This window comes from Notechis scutatus, chromosome 1 (genome assembly GCF_049901735.1).
Source record: "Notechis scutatus isolate UNSWTSFEM ecotype Mainland chromosome 1, rNotScu1.2, whole genome shotgun sequence".
Taxonomy (NCBI): domain Eukaryota; kingdom Metazoa; phylum Chordata; class Lepidosauria; order Squamata; family Elapidae; genus Notechis; species Notechis scutatus.
Genome location: NC_142009.1, coordinates 230,946,859 through 230,968,391, shown reverse-complemented (window position 1 = coordinate 230,968,391; position 21,533 = coordinate 230,946,859). Strand labels below are relative to the sequence as shown.

At 41.0% G+C, this 21,533-nt stretch overlaps 1 protein-coding gene across 1 annotated transcript; it reads left to right on the top strand.

The window, feature by feature from the left end:
* Positions 1–888: 888 nt before the first annotated feature.
* Positions 889–8,993, top strand: LOC113429589 (pre-mRNA-processing factor 19-like). Its single transcript, XM_087950595.1, has 16 exons — positions 889–1,193; positions 2,764–2,913; positions 3,733–3,809; positions 4,132–4,273; positions 4,376–4,449; positions 4,530–4,592; positions 4,798–4,839; positions 4,989–5,063; positions 5,661–5,736; positions 5,987–6,096; positions 6,249–6,404; positions 6,529–6,598; positions 6,745–6,830; positions 7,500–7,670; positions 8,273–8,378; positions 8,550–8,993. Exons 1-16 carry the CDS (start codon positions 1,175–1,177, stop codon positions 8,645–8,647), a joined length of 1,515 nt encoding a protein of 504 aa, XP_087806721.1. The 5' UTR covers positions 889–1,174; the 3' UTR covers positions 8,648–8,993.
* Positions 8,994–21,533: the final 12,540 nt, after the last annotated feature.

Sequence of the window (21,533 nt, the reverse complement as noted above, 5' to 3'; positions counted from 1 at the left end):
GTTATCACTTCGTGTACAAAAGCTAAATGTTGAATTTAATGGAAGTGTATGGTAAGCTTCTGTGTTCCGAGCTATGTTTAGGGAATCCAGCCCAACAGAAGAAGCAGTAACTGCATTATAAAGTAGACAGCCTTACTAGATCTCTTTTAATCCTCGTCTTATTCCAATTGGTGAAAGATTCACAACACAACAATAGCAACAGCACTTAAGACTTATATACAGCTTCACTGCTTTTACAGCCCTCTCTAAGTGGTTTACAGAGTCAGCAGATTGCCCCCAATAATCTGGGTCCTCATTTTACCCACCTTGGAAGGATGGAAGGCTGAGTCAACCTGGAGCCTGGTGAGATTTGAACTGCTAGATTGCAGGCAGTTGGCAGGCAGCAGAAGTAGCCTGCAGTACTGCACTCTAACCAAAGAGGCAGGTGATGAAAATACAACTCCCTACACCTACAAAGTCCAATTTGGACTTGACATTTGGAAAATGGCTTATATTACAACTTGAAAGTTGTAGGAATTTGTAACTTGCTTTCCATCCATTAGATACTAATTATAATACAGTACTTTAAAACTAAATAAGCTGTTCAAAATCATGTCGAATATGGAAGAAATTTTCCCATGAAAACTACAGGGACTTCTCCAGCAGTTTCTAGGAATCAAGTCATCTAAATTCAACACGAAAAGTAATTTGGTTGCTGCTGTTTTCCAAGGCTGACTAGATACATTACATAGGTGCACTTCGGTTTTTGTATTCTCCATTCTTTCCTATTCCCGGAAGTTGGCAACTCGCTGAATAAATCTACTTTTCAACTATATTTCGAGACCCGCCTTATGCTCAGCAAGTGCATGACGGGAATGGTAGTTTTTTTTTCCAGGGTCCTCCGGATCCGGAAGTAGATTGTGTTCGCCGGACGGTTAGGTGACGCTACGAGGGTTGTGCCGCTAGCGGGGCGTGAGCAAGTGGAGAGATTCCGTTTCCGGCCTCTTGTTGGAGGTTTGCGCGCGTTTCGTGGCCTGTGGCGTGGTGGCGTTTAAAAAAAAAAAAGGCTGAAGCGGACTACCGATAGCCGAACCTTCCTTCTTCTCCTCGGCCTTCGTGGCCCCGAAGCCGCCTCAAGGATTAAACCGAGGGATTATACCATTACAGTAGCCCTAGGGGGCTTATCCTGCGCGCCATGTCCCTCATATGCTCCAGTGAGTGACCCGCTTTCTCCTCGGCTCTCGTTCTTCCCGCACAGCTGCGGCCTCGCATGGAGGGAGAAGGCTCGAGAAGAGGGGCTCCCCTTTTAACAGCCGCAGCTGTTTGGCGGTTAACTGTGCCAGTTTCCAATATTGAGAGGTCTGAGGGGTTGTAATGTTTCCAGTCAACTGCAGGCAGCTCGGTAGGGGCTGAGAGGTGGTCAGAGGAGAAAAAAAGCCCTTCTCTCTCTCTTTTCCCTCTCCAGAAGGCAGAACATGGATTCAACAGTCCGTTAAAACGTTAGAGGGGGGGGACCCTTCTTCACAATTTGGTACCTGGTCACTGAACAGTTACTAGAGGAAGATAGTTTATACGGCTCGATTGTACATCTTGGGGAGCTTTTTTTAGTTGATCAGATTTTTTTTATAAATAACGGGATGTGCTAGAAGCAGAAACTGAGTTTGGTTATAATGAACTGTGCAACTGCCTAATCCATATAGAAGTGGAAGAAGCTGTCAAGGCCAGCCATCTGCTCAGTGCAGGAATTTTATATTCATCACATTTTTGAACCACTCATCTCCCACACAGAGAATGCAAATTAATCATCAATTCAAAATTACAATCCCGCCGAGCTCTAGTTAGTATACATCCAGTAAAGAGGAGCCAGTGCCTCTCTTAAGTAATTAGTTCAGGTGTTCATCTGCTCAGCTAGGATCTGCCTTTCTGCCGCTTCTTTGTCCTGCATTTTGGAATGATAGGCATCAGTTCTTGACCTGTATTAAACCATTTCAAATACTTGAAAAATATCTTATTCCATTCATTCATTTATCCCCCCCCCCCCCCAATCTAAACATATCCAGTTCCTTCAGTGTCTCCTAAGCATTTCTGGTTCTCTGATTTCCTTGTTGTCCTTCTCTCTATCCATGTCATTTACTTTGAATTTTTTGTTTTTGGGGTCTACAAACAGACAATATTTTAAAGCTACCTGAATCAGAATGTAATGACCTAATTTGAAATTACCATCAAAACAGTCTTGCATTCAGTTTTTGGCAACTACATGATTTTTCCTTGCTCATACCTGTATTTAGCTTATGGTTAACAGATCTTTTTCACAAATACTGCTGTCAACTAGATATCCCACATTCTATAACTGTTTTTCCCCAATAAAGACATTTACATTTGTCGCTATCACATTTCATCTATTTTCTTTTTATTTTTTTCTCTATCTTGTTAAATAGAACATTTCTAAATTTTCCTTCCAGTTATGTTCTTTGTTGGATTACACTTATAATTGTATAAAATGCAAATTACAATATGGGCCTTGAGAAATGCCTGTGAATCTGATTTGCATAAATAACATTTCTGACTACTGGTTGTTTAAAGATATTATTAAATCAACATTTTGTTTATCTTCTTTTGGGACTTCATATTCTAACTGAATATTACTTGTTTGCAACCATTTTGTGAAGGTCCGTATTGTGGGGGGTCCTGCTGTTATTCCTATTTATCTTTAAAGACAGTTTAACTTGATTTACAGAAGAAGTTTGTTTTAGTGATTTTTTTTCTACACCTTTTTTCTTGCAGTTTCTAATGAGGTACCAGAACATCCTTGTCTGTCTCCAGTCTCAAACCATGTTTATGAACGAAGACTAATTGAAAAATATATTGCAGAGAATGGGACGGATCCAGTGAATAACCAGCCACTGTCTGAGGAACAGCTGCTAGATATCAAAGGTAAGGATGATCAGGAGAATTAGTTTATTGAATACAGAATACCTAACCTGACTGGAAGTCAATCTTGTAGGGAAGTCTTGAAAATATTTGTTAATTTATAGTGAGATATAAAATTATTCCAAAATATCAAGGCCGAGTATAAGGAAAGGATTGTTGAACATATCCATTTAGAACAATTTCAAAAAAGTGCTACATGTATAAATCATATTTATTAAATTATATGCTGCCCATCCCCTAACTAAAGTCTTGACTATATCCAGCATTTCAATCAGAAATCCCACCTATGTTTCTGTTTGCATTTTCTCAGTTTTTACTTTGTACTTTGTCCATTGTTTCCATGTTGCTTTTTCTGTCTGATTTGTTTGAACATTTGTCTCCAACTTCAATTATATCAAAGTGTGTGGTCAGATTTTTTATAAAACATGTCCCTTCTACAACTTTTTCCAGCTTCTTGGGTTTCAAAATCGCAAGGCATGATTTTGTTTTTCTAGTGCTATCCATAGTCTTCAATTCTACCTTCAGCTGGATCACACTGAAAACCCACCCGCAAAAATAGGCAAAATTAAACAATACAGTAAAATTAAAACTGACAAAACTGTCCTAGCCATGGTTTAAAGCAGGGCTGTCAAACTTGCGGCCTGTTGGCCAGATGAGTCACGCAATGGCCATGCCCACACCCAGTTTAACGAAGGAAAAAGTTGTAATACATCACGTGACACCACGGTGATGACATGAGTTTGACACTCCTGGTTTAAAAACTTGTGAGGGTAACTATTGGGGGTTGGCTAGAATTAATGCTTGTATATGTTTCATTCACAGTTGCCCACCCAATTCGGCCTAAGCCTCCTTCTGCTACCAGTATTCCAGCTATCCTGAAGGCACTACAAGATGAATGGGTATATACATATGTATATATACATATTAACACAGTAATCCAGAATTCTTATTTTATTGTAAGTTCTGCCACTCATGTAACATCAACAATCAGATTTTGTGCTCGTAGAACAAGGGGAGTCGTAAAAATCAGTACGCTGATTTCAGATGTCATGAAAGCTATCCATTTTCATTTTATTTTTCCTGTTGACAAGAGTGGGAAAAGCAAGGCAGAAATTAATGGACTGCATATGATGTCATGCTATGTGTTCAGAGTTATTCACTAAGCCAGCATGTCCAGATATCGTCACCTACAATATTAATGTACTGAATTACTTCCTTCAGGATGCTGTCATGCTACACAGTTTCACTTTGCGCCAGCAGCTTCAGACTACACGCCAGGAACTTTCTCATGCACTCTACCAACATGATGCTGCCTGCCGTGTCATTGCTCGTCTCACCAAAGAGGTGACTGCTGCAAGAGAAGGTACAGCACAGAATTTATATTTTTATTTTTTTAATGGTGTGCAAGAAGAGACCCCATTATGCCAAGTGTGTTAAACATGCCAAACCATCTCCTTCTTCACAGCTTTGGCAACTTTGAAACCCCAGGCTGGCCTCATTATTCCCCAAGCTATACCCTCTTCACAACCAAATCCTATGGTATGTTTCACATAATTACATTATTTTCTTCACACTGTATCTTTCTCTCAACTAAAATGATTTGTTTGTTCCTCTTCCAGGGTGCTGGTGAACCAATGGATCTAGGAGAGTTGGCAGGAATGACCCCAGAAATTATCCAGAAAGTAAGAAATGTTTTGAGTTCAGAACTACAGATAAACAGTTATAATAGATTGGCCTGAGCTGTTAAATATAGAAATCACTGTGGCATTTCTGTAGTAGGGATGTGCAAAAACATGTGCTTTGAACCACTTTGAGTATGTAATATAATTTCAGGCACTATCATGGCATAGTTTTTTCTAGTTTTTCTAATGTTTTTCTGCCTTGCAGCTTCAAGACAAAGCCACAGTGCTGACCACAGAGCGCAAAAAGGCAAGTGCCCCTTTTTATTAAATGGGTGTGGAATTGGGTGATTCTGGGATGTGCATAGAAATTCTCTTAGCAGCAGAACCAAGAGATCTGATTGCTTGTCTTAGATAGTCTGTGTTCTTAGTGGATGAATTTTGTTTTCTTTTTTGCAGAGGGGGAAGACTGTGCCAGAGGAACTGGTGAAACCAGAAGAACTTAATAGATACCGGCAGGTGGCTTCACATGTGGTAAATATATGATCAATTGAGAAAGTTATCTTAAGAGTTCTGAAGATTCTTAAACTTTTTTAACAATGCTGGTGAATTTCCTCATTGCTGCCTGATGGGAGCATATTTAATTAATGATAGTTTTTTACATTTTAGATATTGCTGTACTCTGGAATGTCTGAGATTATATATTCACATACTCTTTTTAAAAATACATAATTTTTTGTATGCACATGCTGTCTCTGCATCAATTTAGCAGTACATCTTGGTCTTTATTACCAAAATCCAGTGATGTGCTACTGGTGTTTTGCTTGTATTTTCTATCTTGGTTCCTCTGTTTTATTATGTTGGGCACTTATTTCACTTTGTTGATGCAGGATTTCCTTTTTGCTTTTTCTGGTAATTTTACAAATCTGCAGTGGGACATTTACCATATCTTGCCAGAATAAAAACTGCTTAGTTTTTTAGCAGTATAAGCAAACAAAAATTGGTCCACAAACAAACGTGTCCACACACACACACCTTTTGTAAAAACCTCCTCATAAGTTGTTTGCTGGCCAGTGAATAAAATGAGAATATTTGGAATGCTAATTGCAATACTTTTGTGTTTTTAAAAAGGGATTGCATAGTGCCAGTATCCCTGGCATCCTTGCTCTTGACCTGTGTCCTTCTGACAGCAACAAGATCCTCACAGGTATGTTAAGACTTCTGCCTCCTTTATTTCCCAGAGTGCTGGTTTTTTTGCTCCATATTTATATTTGAAAGGATAATAGATTACAACTTATTTTTGTTTTGCTGGCATCTGTTTACATGCAGCTGCAGTAATAATGTTACTGCAGTTTATGCCATTAATATGTACTTTAAGTCAACCACTGAAGAATGCTTTCTGTTAATAAATTCTGTTGCTGAGCTGCTCTGGTTTCTGGTTTTTGCCTTGTTTGCAGGTGGGGCTGATAAAAATGTTGTTGTCTTTGACAAGAGCTCAGAACAGATCCTGGCCACCCTGAAAGGTCACACAAAGAAGGTCACCAGCGTAGTGTTCCATCCATCTCAGGTAAAAGTTCTTGATTTTCTGCAATCTTTTTCTGTGAGATAATCTCTTATGAGGTTTTCTCATACATTTGTTGAAGGAATCAGGCTTACCAGGTTTACATGTAGTCTTACAGAATTGGTATTTAAGGAGTTGGACTTCTTTTTGCCCTCCAGGAACTGGTGTTCTCAGCATCTCCAGATGCTACTATCCGGATTTGGTCAGTGTCTGGCACTTCCTGTGTGCAGGTTGTACGAGCCCATGAAAGTGCTGTCACAGGGCTGAGTCTTCATGCAACTGGCGATTATCTTTTGAGCTCTTCTGATGACCAGGTGAGAGTGAATCCAGAGTATCTTTTAGGCTAGATTTAAAAGAAAAACAAGAATTCAATATAATAAAGTCATGATCTTCTGAAACCAACTATTTATATGCAACCTCAATATTTACTTTTTATAGTATTGGGCTTTCTCTGACATCCAGACTGGCCGTGTTCTCACCAAAGTCACAGACGAAACTTCTGCCTGTGGTATGGATTTTGCATTTAGAATCTAAATTGAGTATGCTGTGAGACATGCTTGAATGAGTGTGGTCTCAATGTATTGGACATGGGGGAGGGGAGAAGCTGGTTGGAGCTTCCTCACTTATGCGGTGATCCAAAATTCTTTCCTGCAGCTCTCACCTGTGCTCAGTTCCATCCTGATGGGCTTATTTTTGGAACAGGAACAATGGACTCCCAGATTAAAATCTGGGACTTAAAGGTGAGAATTAGCTTCTAATATGACAGTGTTGGAATGTTTTACTTTGCAAGCCTGATTATTAAGGATTTGCTGACATTGTATTCTTACCTTCTTAGAGGTTTTGCACGAGAAATGGAATATTTAGTACATCAGTATCTTAACTAGAGCTAGATCGTTACTGATTTAGTTAGTTGGTTAATGCTTTTGTGAATAAGTAGATATAGTTGTTGTTATATACCAGTATTTGGAAGGTTTTTATGCTAATCTTGAAGAGCATGGAACTCTCCTTGGCTTCTTCTTTGTTGGAGGAGAAGACTTAAGGTGTCAAATAATTGAAAGATATGTGCAACAATTATATTTATATTTTTATTGGTTTTTTAAAGGTATCTAAATGGTTATGTAAAGTATTCTAGGAAAACATCAGTAACTATAAAGAAATCTAAAGGCTCATTTCATTCTCTTTCAAACAGTTTTTTAGTCTTGTGAAATCTGATCTGTCTGAAATATCTATCCTCCTAGGTTTTGCTGTCAATGTTAACTTGAGCTCAAAACATTATACAGGAATATTATAGAATGGAGAATGAACATTCACGTCTCTGTTCATGGTGAAGGCAGAGAAGAGACATGAGTTGCATTTCTTTGGAGGATACAACATCACTCTAATATCCACTAATTACTTGCTTTCCTCAGGAACGGACTAATGTCGCAAACTTCCCTGGACACTCTGGTCCCATTACTAGCATCGCCTTCTCTGAGAATGGCTACTACTTGGCCACTGCTGCTGATGATTCCTCAGTCAAACTCTGGGATCTCCGCAAGCTGAAGAATTTCAAGACGCTGCAGCTGGATAATAACTTTGAGGTTTGCCTAGTTGTATTTTGTTTGTCAGTTCAGTATTTTAGAATCCTCTTTATTTTAATATACCACTTCCAACAGATTCCAGCTAGCTCCTTTTAAAGCTGTGGAACCTCTTCCTTGGAATGGGACAAAACCTGTTGCCTCTGTGAAAGCTTGGTTTCTTCTGAAATGTGTTCATCCTGAAACTACAAATTCTAGGTGGCTTACATTGTAATACAATGCAAAAACAATCAAAACAGTAACAAAAAATCATTAGTTCCCAAATTATCACTGGCTAGTTTAGTCATGACATAGACTAACATTTATTCCAGGAAGGATCTGCAGAAGAGCAGTATTTCCTGAACATCAATAGGGAAGGCGCACCATTCCTGACATTGGGAAGGCAAACTATTTCAGAATGTAGGATTTATAACAGAGACAGTTATTTCAAGGATCCCTTATCCTCTAAAGTGGCAATTTATGGCACGTTCTCTTTACTTGTTTGAATTGGCTGAGTAGATTTAATCAACGTAGATTGTCTCGGAAATGTCCTGGAATCTAGATCGTATGAATATAATCATGCTTTGCTTCTAGAAACCTATTTTCTGTGCCTTTCCCTTTTTTAGGTGAAGTCTCTCATTTTTGATCAGAGTGGTACCTATCTGGCCCTGGGTGGTACTGATGTCCAAGTATTCATCTGTAAACAATGGACAGAAGTTCTTCATTTCACAGGTATGTGATTGTTGGCCTTTGTATCACTCTCCGCAGGTGCCGTACAATATTTGTCCTTTGAATTGATGGCTAGCATCAGTACTTTGGTTCTTTCTGCTGCCTTCTGTTTCTTTGAATGATAATCATAGAGTGAAAAATACCTTGTCTGACTGTCCTTTCTTTTTTCTGCAGAGCACAGTGGGCTGACAACAGGAGTAGCCTTCGGGCACCATGCTAAGTTCCTCGCTTCCACAGGCATGGACAGAAGCCTGAAATTCTACAGCCTGTAACTTGTTTCTAGGATGCAAAGCCGCTGGATCCTATTCCTTGCTGTAATGAAAAACTATGGGGTAAACATGGGGTGTTGGACTGATGGAACATCGTGTACATTATAGCTGTTGATGTCAGTTTTCTGTAGCATGGAAAGTTGCTCTCAGTTTTAAATATATTTGTTTTCCTCTCTGTGTTTGTTTCTTAGATAAATTTGTAACTGTAAGAATACTTAGTCAGAACCGATCCACTGCTGACTCTCTAGTAGGGATAGTGGCAGAGATGAGGATGAAGAAAGGGAGGGGGAGATGTGCAGATTTTTGTATGCTGCTCTCTAGTTTCATTAAAAAAACTATTCAACTATAACAGTATGTTTTTTGGGTGGTATCTTACATTTCAAACATTTGAATTTTGAACTATATTTTTCAGCCTGCGATTTGGCTGTATGTCTTACGAATGTTTATGCATCAGAAGGTATCGCAGTTCAGCAATTTTGATGATGAGTTCCTTAAAGATAGTATTCAATTTATAGGCACATTCTGAAGGCAGTATATTCATTAAAATGGAATGTTTAGAATACAACTTCAAATAGGGAGCATGCATACTTCTTTGAGATGTGAAATCTGGTACTTGTTTGATTAGAATAGACAGTAGTATGCTATGTGGGCCACAAAGTAGTTAATCTATCATTTTAAGTGAATTCATTTAGTCTGGTTAGTTATGTATCATTGTGTTAGAAGGTTGACATTACTGAGGAAACTAGTTAAATTAATCCTGGCAAGTGTGTTATGTATAGCATATAGCAAGTAACACATATTTTCAGGATTTTCTGCTTACTTAAAGGAATTGTCACAGGACATTAAAACACCTAGTGCATTTCAGATACCAATAGTAGAGACAGCCATATTTGTCTATAAGCTTGTCATCACATTTATTCAGAAACATTAGGGGAAAAAAAATCACAACTTCATTTAAAGAATGAACTTCATTGAACTATAAAGGCTTTATCTGTATTGCCTACCAGACCCTGAACAACCACTGCAAGGCAATAGCTAAGGTTGAACAGATTGTAGCAAGAGCACATCAACTACTCCAGAATTTTTAAAAAGAAGTTTGGTTATTTAAGTCCCAAAAATGCTGTGTGGTTATAAGGTCATTGGAGGATGCTACATTTTTATCACTTGCCACTTTATGGTATTGTGTTGTAAATCTTTCAACAGTTGTGATAAGGCTAGGATTAAAACATTCCGGTTAAGACTATCTGCTTCATAATGCAGTTACTGCTGCTTCTGTTAGACTTCCCATATATTAAATCGAACTTTCATCTTTTGCCAAGGAGTATATGAATCAGCCAATGGAATCACTTTAATTCATTCTGGGTAAAGACCTCAATAAATTAAGATAATGGCAATTGAAGTGTTCATAGTCTTTCTAGGAGCAGAAATGTTTATTGATAGGTTGATGTAGGATTGTGAGTCTCACCAATTTGAATCTCTTGACAGTATTAATTCTATAGAAAAATAGAATGAGCCATCACATGAGCAACACTGAAAAGTTTGTCATAAATCCAGATACAACAAATATTGCATATGTTGTAGGATTGATTTGATGCTTCTTGGCTGTCCATCTTCATTAATATGCTATTGGATATTGATGAGGAATAGAGGGCAAAGCTTAACAGCTCTTCAAAATGTGTGTTTTTTAAAATAAAGTTTTATTGAGTTTTAACAAAACAAATAAAACATCTTATTTGAGTACAGCATGGTTCCGGGTTATCACATTTATATACAGACACAATTTCATATGCATATTCATCTTATGTATTCAACTTCATATCTTATTACTCTTTTTCCAACTTCTTACTATTTCTCCCTTTACTTCTCTTAATTTTCTTTTATGGTTATCTCATTTTCTTCTTATTCAACTGTATTTCTTTTACCTAAATTTCTACATCTTTTTATTCATTGTACTTATACTTTCGTCTGTCTTGTTTACAATTTCATATGTTCTCTTCCAACATTCTTAAGAAGAAAAATTCCCTCTGTGATTGCCAATTGAAGTGCAACACCTTTAAATCTTATTGTTATTATCATATGAAATTAAACATTGAATTTGTGCATTCTAAAATTATAACATTCAAATTTCTAATATCTATTATATATCATGTAAATCTCATCATTTAGACTCTGCTTGGTACTTCCCCTTGAAAATGTAAAAAGAAAAATTCTAAAAACATAGCAAAAACAATATATATATATAAACATTAGTAAACAAAATAGTTATTCAAAATCATTCTAGTACTGGTATGAACCTTGTAAATCTTTCACGTTTCTTTTCAATATCAATCTTTGAGAACAATTGAAATGTTTCTCTCCCTTCTTATTACTTAATTGTTAATAAGCATACCATTGGATAGTCATACAGTTTTATCTTATAAATTATTTACTATTAATAAGCAAAATAATTATTCAAATTCATTCTAATAACTGGTATAAATTTCCTTATAAATCTTTCACATTTATTTTCAATATTTTATCAATCTTTAGAAAAAATTGCAATGTTTCCCTCTCATCTTTATTATTGCATTAATTATAAATAAACATACCATTACATAACAATACAGTTTTATAGATTATTTACTTATTTCATTTCTGACTCATTACAGTATTCTACTGTCACAACACTATCTTTTGTACCTTTGCAGAATCCTCACTTTTAACTTAATTTAACCATTGTCTCTGTGTTTTCTAGCTGAGCAAATACCTTTAATCCTAGTACGTTTCCCCTTTTTCTTTATTTCCTGTTTTTGTCCCTCATAAGTTCTTTCCCTTTCTATCTTTTCCCCTTTTTTTCTCATCCCTTTTTTTATACCCTTCTCTCTCTAATTTTCCCTTCTGTAGTTTTCTTTTCTGCTTCTCCTTGCTGTTATACTTCTTTTTCAGACTATTTTTCTTTTTGGCTGTTCCCTTTGATCTCAAACTTTTAACTCCTTTCCCCCTTTTTCCCCTTGTTACCACACTTTGCATTATTTGATCATTGAAAATGACTTCTTCTTTGTCCCGCCCTTCTTCTTGTCTTGAAGCTTTTCCTTTTGCTTTTCATAGTTCAGGATCTCCATTTCAAAAAATTCAAATATGAAGCCAAAGGATCTTCCTCCCCTTTCTGCATCTTCTTTCTATTTTTTTAAGACTCATCTTCTATTCCTCCAGGAGTGATGGCATTTTAAACACTTTTGAACAACCACCCGATTAACTTTAAGTAAAAAAAGAAAGAAAAAACCAATGCCAAAAACTTTTTTTAAAATCACCAAATGATCCCAGACTGTTCCTTCTTGTTTCTTTCCTTTACTTTTCCTTTCTGTGGGTTACTGTATCTTTTAATAAGATTATCCTTGGGAGTCTTTTCAAAGTTTCACTGTTAATCCTCCTTATTTTTCCAGGTGGCACTCCATTTTTCCATTATTCCAAGTCCCACCCTTTTGCCTCCACTCTTCTCCTTTTTAGGGCTTTAAAATGACCAAGAAAAAAATCTTTATTCTCCTTTTGACACTTAGATTTCAGCTTAAGGTTGCCTATTAGTGTCAAAATAGATTAATATAAATTTCTTTCCATACCATTTGTAATTGTCAATATAAAGGTTAAAAAAGGGTTTTTAACCTCCTTTTCTCTCTCCTTCGCCGCTTAAAGATCTTCTTTCAGAAGTATCCCTCTAGGTACTTTTAGATTCAGGGTACCTTGCTTAGATGTTCTCTGTTGTTTAGCCCGGTCTGTCCTGCTTTCCTCTTTGCACAATCTTATCCAGTCGGATTCTTCTTTGAGGTGGCCATTTCTGACTATATATATATGAAATATATCAAACTGAAATGGCTGTGAAAGTCTGACTCACAGACGAACACAATACAGAAGCCTGATGATGGCAGATGAGATTCTGCCGAAACGTTGCTACAACTTTAAAAGCACAACTATAATTACATGGGAAAATACCCGAACAAAGCTGAATACCATACATACATACATACATACATACATACATACTTACATGCATGCATGCATGCATACATGTGGATCTTTGGTTATTCGGGTTTTCTCTTGTGTAAAATTGGAAGTATCTAGGCGATGTTTCGATGAAGTCTCATTCATCATCTTCAGGCTTGTGTCTTTGGCTTTGTGCTTCTCAGAGAATGTGAGCTTGCAGCTGCTTTTAATTGCTAGTGGGGGTGTGACTTGATTTGGGGCTTGGCTGGGTTCTGATTGGGTGGGGGTGTGTTCTCATTGGTTGGGGTTGGCTGTGTTCTGATTGGTTGGGGGTTGGCTGTGTTCTGATTGGCTGGGGGTGTGTTCTGTTCAGGTGGGGGCTTGGTTGTGCTCAGGTTAGTCTTAGTTGCCAGGGGATTTGAGCTGGTGAGCTGTGATCCTGTTTGGCTTCGTGGTCGTGCCACATCTTCATGGTGGCCATCCGTTCGCTTTATGTATGGGTCGGAGGGGTTTGAAGTGGGTAGTGATGCAGCTGCGGTACGGCTTCTGGTCCGTGGTCGTGTCTCATCTTCTGTGTGGGTGTGAGTCTGCTTTCTACGTGGAAGTGTGGTAGCATCTTGTGTGGCCTTTGTGGGTGTGAGTCTGGTGTCATTCTTCATGTTCGGTACTTGTTTGTTAATGAGGCCAGGTTTCCAAATGGCTGGTAGGCGGGAGGCATCATCTCGTTTATTCATGCTGTGTGGGCGTTTTTCTATCTCTATGGCTTCTCTGATTATTCTGTTGTTGAAGTGTTCAGTTTTGGCAATAGTTCTGGTATTTTTAAAGTCAATCTCATGTCCTGTGGCTTTGAGGTGTTGGACCAGGGAAGAGGTCGGTTCTTCTTTTTTGATTGAGTTCTTGTGTTCTTCAATGCATGCACTTATTCTTCTGTTAGTTTGTCCGATGTATGTGGTGAGACAGGCGGTGCAAGGGATTTCGTATACTCCTTGGTTTTCTAACTCGATTTTGTCTTTAGGGTTTCTTAGAATGGTGGATATTTTTCTGTTTGTGCAGAATGCTGTTTTAATGTTGTGTTTTTCGAGGATCCCTAACCCTAACCCCACCTGAACAGAACACACCCCCAGCCAATCAGAACACAGCCAAATCCCCAACCAATGAGAACACCCCCCCAGCCAATCAGAACCCAGCCAAGCCCCCACCCAAACAAGTCACACCCCCACTAGCAGTTAAAAGGAAGAAGCAGCTGCAAGCTCACATTACTCCAAGAAGCACAAAGCCGAAGACACAAGCCTGAAGATGATGAATGAGACTTCATCGAAACGTCGCCTAGATACTTCCATTTTACGTGGGAGAAAACCCGAATAACCAAAGATCCACATACAAATACCCGCGAAAACCTCAGAAAACAAACACAGGCAGGCAAGCTGGCTCGGACTTCATAGAGTTAATTCTTTGGAACTGATAATATCCTTGGCATTCCAACACGCTCTGCCTGCCAAGTCCGAACTGATAACAAATAAAAATCTACTCACAGAAAATTACAAGGCAGTCCACAAAAATCATTCACGAAGAAAATCTGAAGTAAGATTAAACTTTGTCCCGTACAAAGTTCCAGCCGAAAACATATTCACTTTTATCCCCTGTGGGGTGTGGCTCAATGACTCAGCTCACTCTTTGACCCTCCCATGCCTCCTACGTTGCTGCTCATGTTTCTCCCTACGACGCTGCTTAGGATCAAGCCAACACTCTTCCTCTTTACTCCCTGTCAGGGGCTGCTCCGATATGCCTTCCTCCTGATTAATCTCAGGCTGTTCCTCTCGGTTGTCTGATGAAACCTGAGGCATTATCAGGGAGGAAGGCATTGCCAGAGAGGAAGGTCCTGGGGGGGAAGGCATTCCCAGTTCCTCCTCCTCATCTTCCAGGTCTTCTTCCTCTGACAGCATAGGGTCGGGAATCAGGGCCACAACATATATATGTGTGTGTGTGTGTGTGTGTAGGTCTAGGTGTGTTTGGGTCTTTTCCCGTGTAAGATTAAGAGTATCTTGGCGACGTTTCGGCGAGGTCCCACTCGCCATCCTCAGGCTGGTGCTTTCAGCTTCGTGCCAGTGCAAGCAGTGTGTGATCGGAGCTGCAGTCTCTCTATATATACTGGTGGTGGGGGCTGGTGTGCTGGGCTGGTTGGCTGCGCTACTGCCTCTTGATTAGTTGATGGAGTTGTTGTTGGTATAATGGGCTGTGTGATGGCCTTGTGAGTTTTGTTGTGGAGATATCCTGGATTTTGTGCTGTAATCTCCTAGGTCATTTGTTTTGTAGTGATCTTTTTTCCATTAGCCTCTCGTGTTTTAACGGCTTGGGTAATGGGTTGTGTGATGGGCTTGTGAGTTCTTTTGTTGTGGTATCCTGGGTCCTGCGTTGTAATCTCCTGGGTCGTTTGTGTTTTGATCTCTTTTCCATTAGCCTCCTGTGTAGTAACGGCTTGGGTAATGGGTTGTGAGATTTATTGCTGTGGTATCCTTGGTCTTGTGCTGTGATATCCTGGGTCATTTGCTGCGTTGCAACTTCTTGAGTTCTTGTGGTGTAATTTACTGAGTTTTCTGATGTGATGTCCTGAGCGGGTAGCTGTGATGTAGCATTCTGGGTTTTAGCTGGCTTCGAGTGTCTGGGTTTAGTCTGGGTTTTAGTTTTAGGACGAGTGTCTGGGTTTAGTCTGGGTTTTAGTCTGGCTTTAGCCAGAGGCGCTCACTTGGCGGGGCTCAGCTCAGAGAAGGACATGGCGCAGGCTGTTGCCTTGCCTCCCTGTCCACGGATGGGTGGGCGCTATCACTGCCTCAGGAAGCCTCTCCTGGTGGCCCCTTCGGGTTCGGGCTGGAGGGACTTGGGAAGGAAGCCAAGCTCGGGTCGGCCCAGCTCTTTCACTTGGCAGGCGGGCGCGCACCCACAGCTCGCTTTCTCGGCTCTGCCCAGCCCTCATGGCTCTGACGCAGCCCTGGCGGGATGAGCGGATGAGGGGAGGCGCTCGCTGCCTTGGCAAGAGCTCCACCGCTGGGCAGGAGGGCCCGCCTGTCAGCTGCACTGGGCACCACAGGCGAAGCTCTTCACACTCTGCTCGGCGCCAGGCAGGGATGGCGGCTGGGCGCTTCTCCTGGGGTAGGCCGATCCTGCGCTGCGGCCCCAGGAGATTCGCCTCACCATGTGGGGTTGGGCTGCCCTCTCGGGCAGATGAGACTTTGTCGTACCGGTAGTAGGGCGTCATTTTTAAAAGAATTGGCTTTGCCTTCGAAGGCGAAGGGAAGGCGGCCACAGGAGCGCCTGAAGCCGAGTGTCTCTGCTGGGCTCCGGTTGCAGGGAGGAGCCCTGGCTGGCCACGCGTGGCTGCGCCAAACGCTGCGGCGTTGCTCTAAATGCTGCAGCAGCATAGGGAGAAGGGAAAGCAACGGTGGCGGAAGGTCTCCTGATACGAAGTGCCCCACCAATGCCGAGGTCAACATCCAAGCCGTTGCCGCCAGCCCGCCCGAGGATGCAATGGGGGGGGGGGAATTAAGTCACCCCCGAAAAGACGGCCTAGCCGTTTTTTCGGGGGTCAAAAAAAAATAAGGCCTGGCCTTATTTTGTGAGAAATGCAGTACTTCAGCAAATGGAAGTAAATCAGCCCATTCTCGCTGTTGATAAGATGTATATGATCTCAAATACCTTTCAATCATCGCATTAGCTCTTTCAGCAGTGCCATTGGTGCTGGGATGGTATGCAGAGCTAAGACCTTGAGAGCATCCTAAAAGGCGTACAAACGCTCTCCAAAATTGTGCTGTGAATTGCACGCCTCTATCCGAAATTATCCTCCTAGGTGTGCCATGTAATCTATATACATGTTTTATAAACAGGTTGGCTAATTTTGTTGCCAAAGGTAATCCTTTACATGGTATAAAGTGAGCTTGTTTTGAAAACAAGTCTAGAATAGTCCAGATTACTGTATATCCGTTACTGCTGGGCAACTCCACAATAAAGTCCATGGCTATATCTTGCCACAGCCGGTTTGGATCCAATACAGTTTATAATAGTCCTAAAGGTTTTCCTACTCAAGGTTTCGTAGTAGCACAAATGTGGCATTCTTTAAGGTACTGTTCAATGTCTGATCTCATATGTGGCCACCAAGTGTTTTTAAAAATCCAAAGTGTCCAGCCTGCCTTACATCATGACATTGGGATAATATCTTTTTCCTACAATTTGATGGAACATATATTTTATCCCCTCTCCAATACAATCCATCTTTATGTAAACAGGCACTATTATTTGTTTTTATCCATACATCCATTTTTGTAGCCTCTTGTAATTCCTTTCTGGTTATTTCTTTCGTGGTCAACATCTGAATTTGTTCGGTTGACGGTCCTACAGAGATCATGGGCTGAATAACTTCGTCTCTAGACACATTGTATTGAGGTAGTCTAGATAGTGCATCCGCCATGAAGTTTTTACCTCCCGGAACATATCGCAACTGGAAATCAAAACATTTAAAATACAAAGCCCATCTTACTTGTTTAGGGGATAGTTTTCTTGGTTTCTGTCATGATTGTAAATTTTTATGATCCGTCCAAACTTCGAATTTTTCTTTCAACCCTTCTAATAGGTGTCTCCATGTACTAAGTGCCCATTTTACGGCGAAAGCCTCCTTTTCCCAAATAGCCCACCTGCGTTCTGTGATTGTAAATTTCCGTGATGTATATGCACATGGCTGTAATTGTCCATCAATGTTATACTGTAAGAGGACAGCCCCCACAGCCACATCACTTGCATCAGCTTGTACTACAAAACTTTTAGTTGTATCAGGATGTTTTAAAATGGGCTCTTGAGCAAATAAAGCTTTCAGATCAAACGTTCACTGACACTCCTGTGACCATACAATGGGTTGACTAGGTCTGGGTTTTGGCACTTGATGTTTAGTTTTTAACAATTCTGTTAGTGGTAAAGCAATTTGCGCGAATTTAGGAATAAACTGCTGGTAAAAGTTCGCAAATCCTAAAAAACTTTGTAATTGCTTTCGTGTTTTTCGCTCTTACCAATCAACTACGGCTCTGACTTTATTGGGATCCATTTCTATTCCTTTATTGGATATTCTGTACCCCAAATAATCCAACGACATACAGTGAAACTCGCACTTCGAAAGTTTCACATATAATTTGGCGTCAAGTAATTTTTTCAGAACTTTCCTCACTAAGGTCACATGTTCCTCCATTGTTTTGACATAAATTAAAATATTATCTAAATATACTAAAATGCCACAATATAAATGTTCTTGTAATACTTCATTTATAAGTTGCATGAAGACAGCGGGTGCCCCTTGCAACCCAAATGGCATAATGTTAAACTGAAAACTTCCAAGGGGGCAATTAAAAGTAGTTTTCCATTGATCCCCCTCTTGTATTCGAACTCTATAGTAGGCTTCTTGTAAGCCCAATTTCGTAAAATACCTGCCAGTCTCTAACATTGCTAACAAATCATTGATCAGTGGTAAAGGATATACATTGTCTATACAAATAGTGTTGAGCCCGCGGAAATCAACACAAAGACGTAATCCATCTTTTTTCTCACGAAACAAAACAGGCAGCTATATGTGATTTCCCGGGTTGAATAAATCCACGTGCCAACTTTTTGTTAAACACATCTGCTAGGTCTTTATATTCCTCTGGACAACGTAGTTCTTCAGAATCATCTATAGCTGTTACAACTTGGGGACATAGGGCCAACTGCAATTCGTAACTTCCTAAAACCGTCTTCCCACCGTTTGTCTAACTATACTAGACTTAAAATTAGTGCCTCCCTCATCTGTGGTACTACAATAAATCGTAAAGACTCCCAATGACTCCCTATCTCTAGTTTGATAGGGGTTGTCATTATTGTAGCAGGACTCCCACCTAATAATGAACCGTCCACTTGTTCAAAACACATAGGTTTGGCAGACATGATATTCTTCCGATTAAAATTGGAATTCTGATTTTTTGGGGAATCGCCCCCCCTTTCCCCCCTTCTTCTCCTTCACCTCCCCTCGGAGGCCCCCTGAGTCAGGAGGCTCCAGTCCTGCGTTGCCTCGGGAAGGGAAAGGCAAAAAGGAAGAGCCGCGGCGGCGCTTTGCAACGGCAGCAGCGGCACTGGAGGCTCAGGCGCAGCGGCTCCCGGTTTTGCCTTTCCCTTCCCGAGGCAACGGGACTGGAGCTGCGCGGAGCCGCACCGGCAGTAGCAACTCCTGACAGCCCCAGCCGGACACCTGAGCGGAGCCCGGGTGGTGCGAGCGGAGGCCGCTGAGCGGCAGTAAAAGGGAGCTGGGCAGCCACAGACCAGCCGTCTCTCCGTCTGACGGCCTTGGCCGAATCTCTGCCTCCCAGCGCGCTTGGTCCTCTGCCCGCAGGCTTCCCCGGCCCCTTGCCAAGTGGGTTTTCTGCCCCAGCCCGGCAAGGCCCTCGCTGCCTTCCCCTCGCCTAGCCGGCCGGGCTCCTTGGGCAACCCGGCTGCCTCGTGCCGAGAAGCGCGCTGCCAGGCGGAGGCCACGCAGCGCAGGGCAACACGCCACTGCCCGGCCCTGGCGAGGGAAAGCGGGTGCTCCCCGGGCGGCGGCCTTGGCCCCACCACCAGGGAAGCGGCTGCCCAGCTCCGGAGCTGATCCACACCCAACTGGCTGGAAAGGGTGTGTAGCGTTGGTGTTGTGTGTGCAATTTCTTGGCGCGTGGCGTGGGGTCTCTTTTGGCCGGCCCTGATTTTTTTTTTCAGAGGGGAATATCATGCCTGGTTTGGGCAGTTCTTCCACCGCTAACTGTAATTCACCAACCACTTTTTTACTAATTAAACATCTAGTACATCCAGTGTCGATTAATGCTCCATACTGACCCCTCAATTTGCTTGTTAGATTTTCCAATACTACTGGTATAACAAATGGACGCACAAGATTACTCACAAATCATCCTCATCCGGACTATCTCCACTATCGTATAACCCTGAGACTACCTTGGGTAGTTGTTTGCCATCAGGTGTTTTCCTCTCATATCTATTTGTCATTACTTCCGTGTTCGTTTTTTGTGACACCCCTTGAGATCTTTCAGATGTAACTATCCCTTGTTTCGTACCACGGGGCATGATACCACCTGGTCATCTCAGAACCACTGCACCATATCTTTCAAAAATCCTGGAGCACCAGGGAACTACCAGAGGACTGGAAAAGAGCTGATGCGGTTCCCATCTTCAAAAAAGGAACAAAAACAGACCCAGGAAACTATAGACCAATCAGCCTAACATCAATATCCGGGAAGATACTGGAAAAGATAATAAAAAAACAGATCTGCCAATATCTAGAAACAAGTAAAGTAATAACTAGCAGTGAGCACAGGTTTGTTAAAAACAGATCATGCCAAACCAATCTTATTTCATTCTTCAACACAGTGACTAAATTAGTAGACCAGCAAAATACTGTGGACATAATATATTTAGATTTCAGCAAGGCATTCGATAAAGTAGACCACAACCTACTTCTTAGTAAGATAGAAAAAAGTGGAATAGATAGCACCACCACTAGATGGATTCGCAACTGGTTGGCAAATTGTACGCAACAAGTAGTCCTTAATGGGTCTAAGTCTACATGGAGGGAAGTAAGCAGTGGGGTGCCACAAGGTTCCGTCTTAGGCTCAGTACTCTTCAATATCTTCATTAATGACTTAGATGAGGGAATAGAAGGGGAACTTACCAAATTTGCAGATGATACTGAGCTGGCAGGAATAGCTAACACCCAAGAAGATAGGCTCAAGATCCAGATAAATCTTGACAGACTAGAACACTGGGCCGTATCTAATAAAATGAAATTCAATATAGAGAAAGGGATTATCAACTTCAGTCATCTCTCTCTTGGTTAGCTGGCTGCTCCAACCAGAGGAAACTAACCCAAGGAGAGGTAAATCTCATTTAGGGGATATAGTGAAGTTTAGCATCCTGGGGAACCCTAAGGTGACTATTACTGCTTTAGCAAAGGCATTAAAAAGCTGCCTCGGTTCACTGAGGCAGCCCCGGGCCTGTCTGAGCCATGAAGCCTTTTTCAGGGCAACCATTCGAGTGACTCCTGCCAAGCACTTTCGCTCTGAGGCAGGAAGACTTAACTTCTCCCTTCAGGAAGGTAGGCAAGATGGGGTAGGGTTTTTCTTCTCCTGACTTTGGAAAATGAGAATGGGTGTCTTTAAAGGAAATCCAGATTTTAGCAACTAGGCAACAATTCAGTGAATTAAAATGTGAGATTAGGCAAAGAGGAGGAATTGGATTTGATCTTGGTCATATCCAACAGACTGGGGAGGGGACAATGGCAGTCTCAATTTTGTTACATTATTACCCCCCACTACAATCCCCCCCTTTCACTGCTTATTTGGTACAAAGCCAGCTGGCTGACCTTGGCCCTGTTCCTTTCTCTCTCAACCCTAAGTAGCAGGCAAGAGAAAACCATTTTGGAAAAATCTTGCCAAAAAAACTGCTGGGATTAGTCCAGGCAGACACCGTGGATCAAAAAATTGTGTCAAAGGCAAAGAAAGGGGAAAAAAATACTTCATAAGGTGGTGTGTTATTTTGAGGTAGATTAAAAATGGCCTACAGTATCTATTTCTTATCAACTTGAACCCCAATGAAATCCTAGTTTTATTCTTGCAGGTAGGGTGTCCACACAAGTTCTCTAGGTAAAAACCCAATATTACACTACCTTATATCTTTGCATTAATACTTCTTGCTTCTGTATCAGAAAACAAAAATGTAATGGTGTAGAGACAAAGGAGGTTTCCAAGAATAAAAGCCCATTTCTGCTGTAGGTTATGAAAGCAGTAATTGGAGCTGAAGCAAGTTCCAAATAAATGTTAAGTTTCCCCATGTAACATCAATAGCAGCAAAGATATGGCAAACTGTGGTTTTTCCACCCACT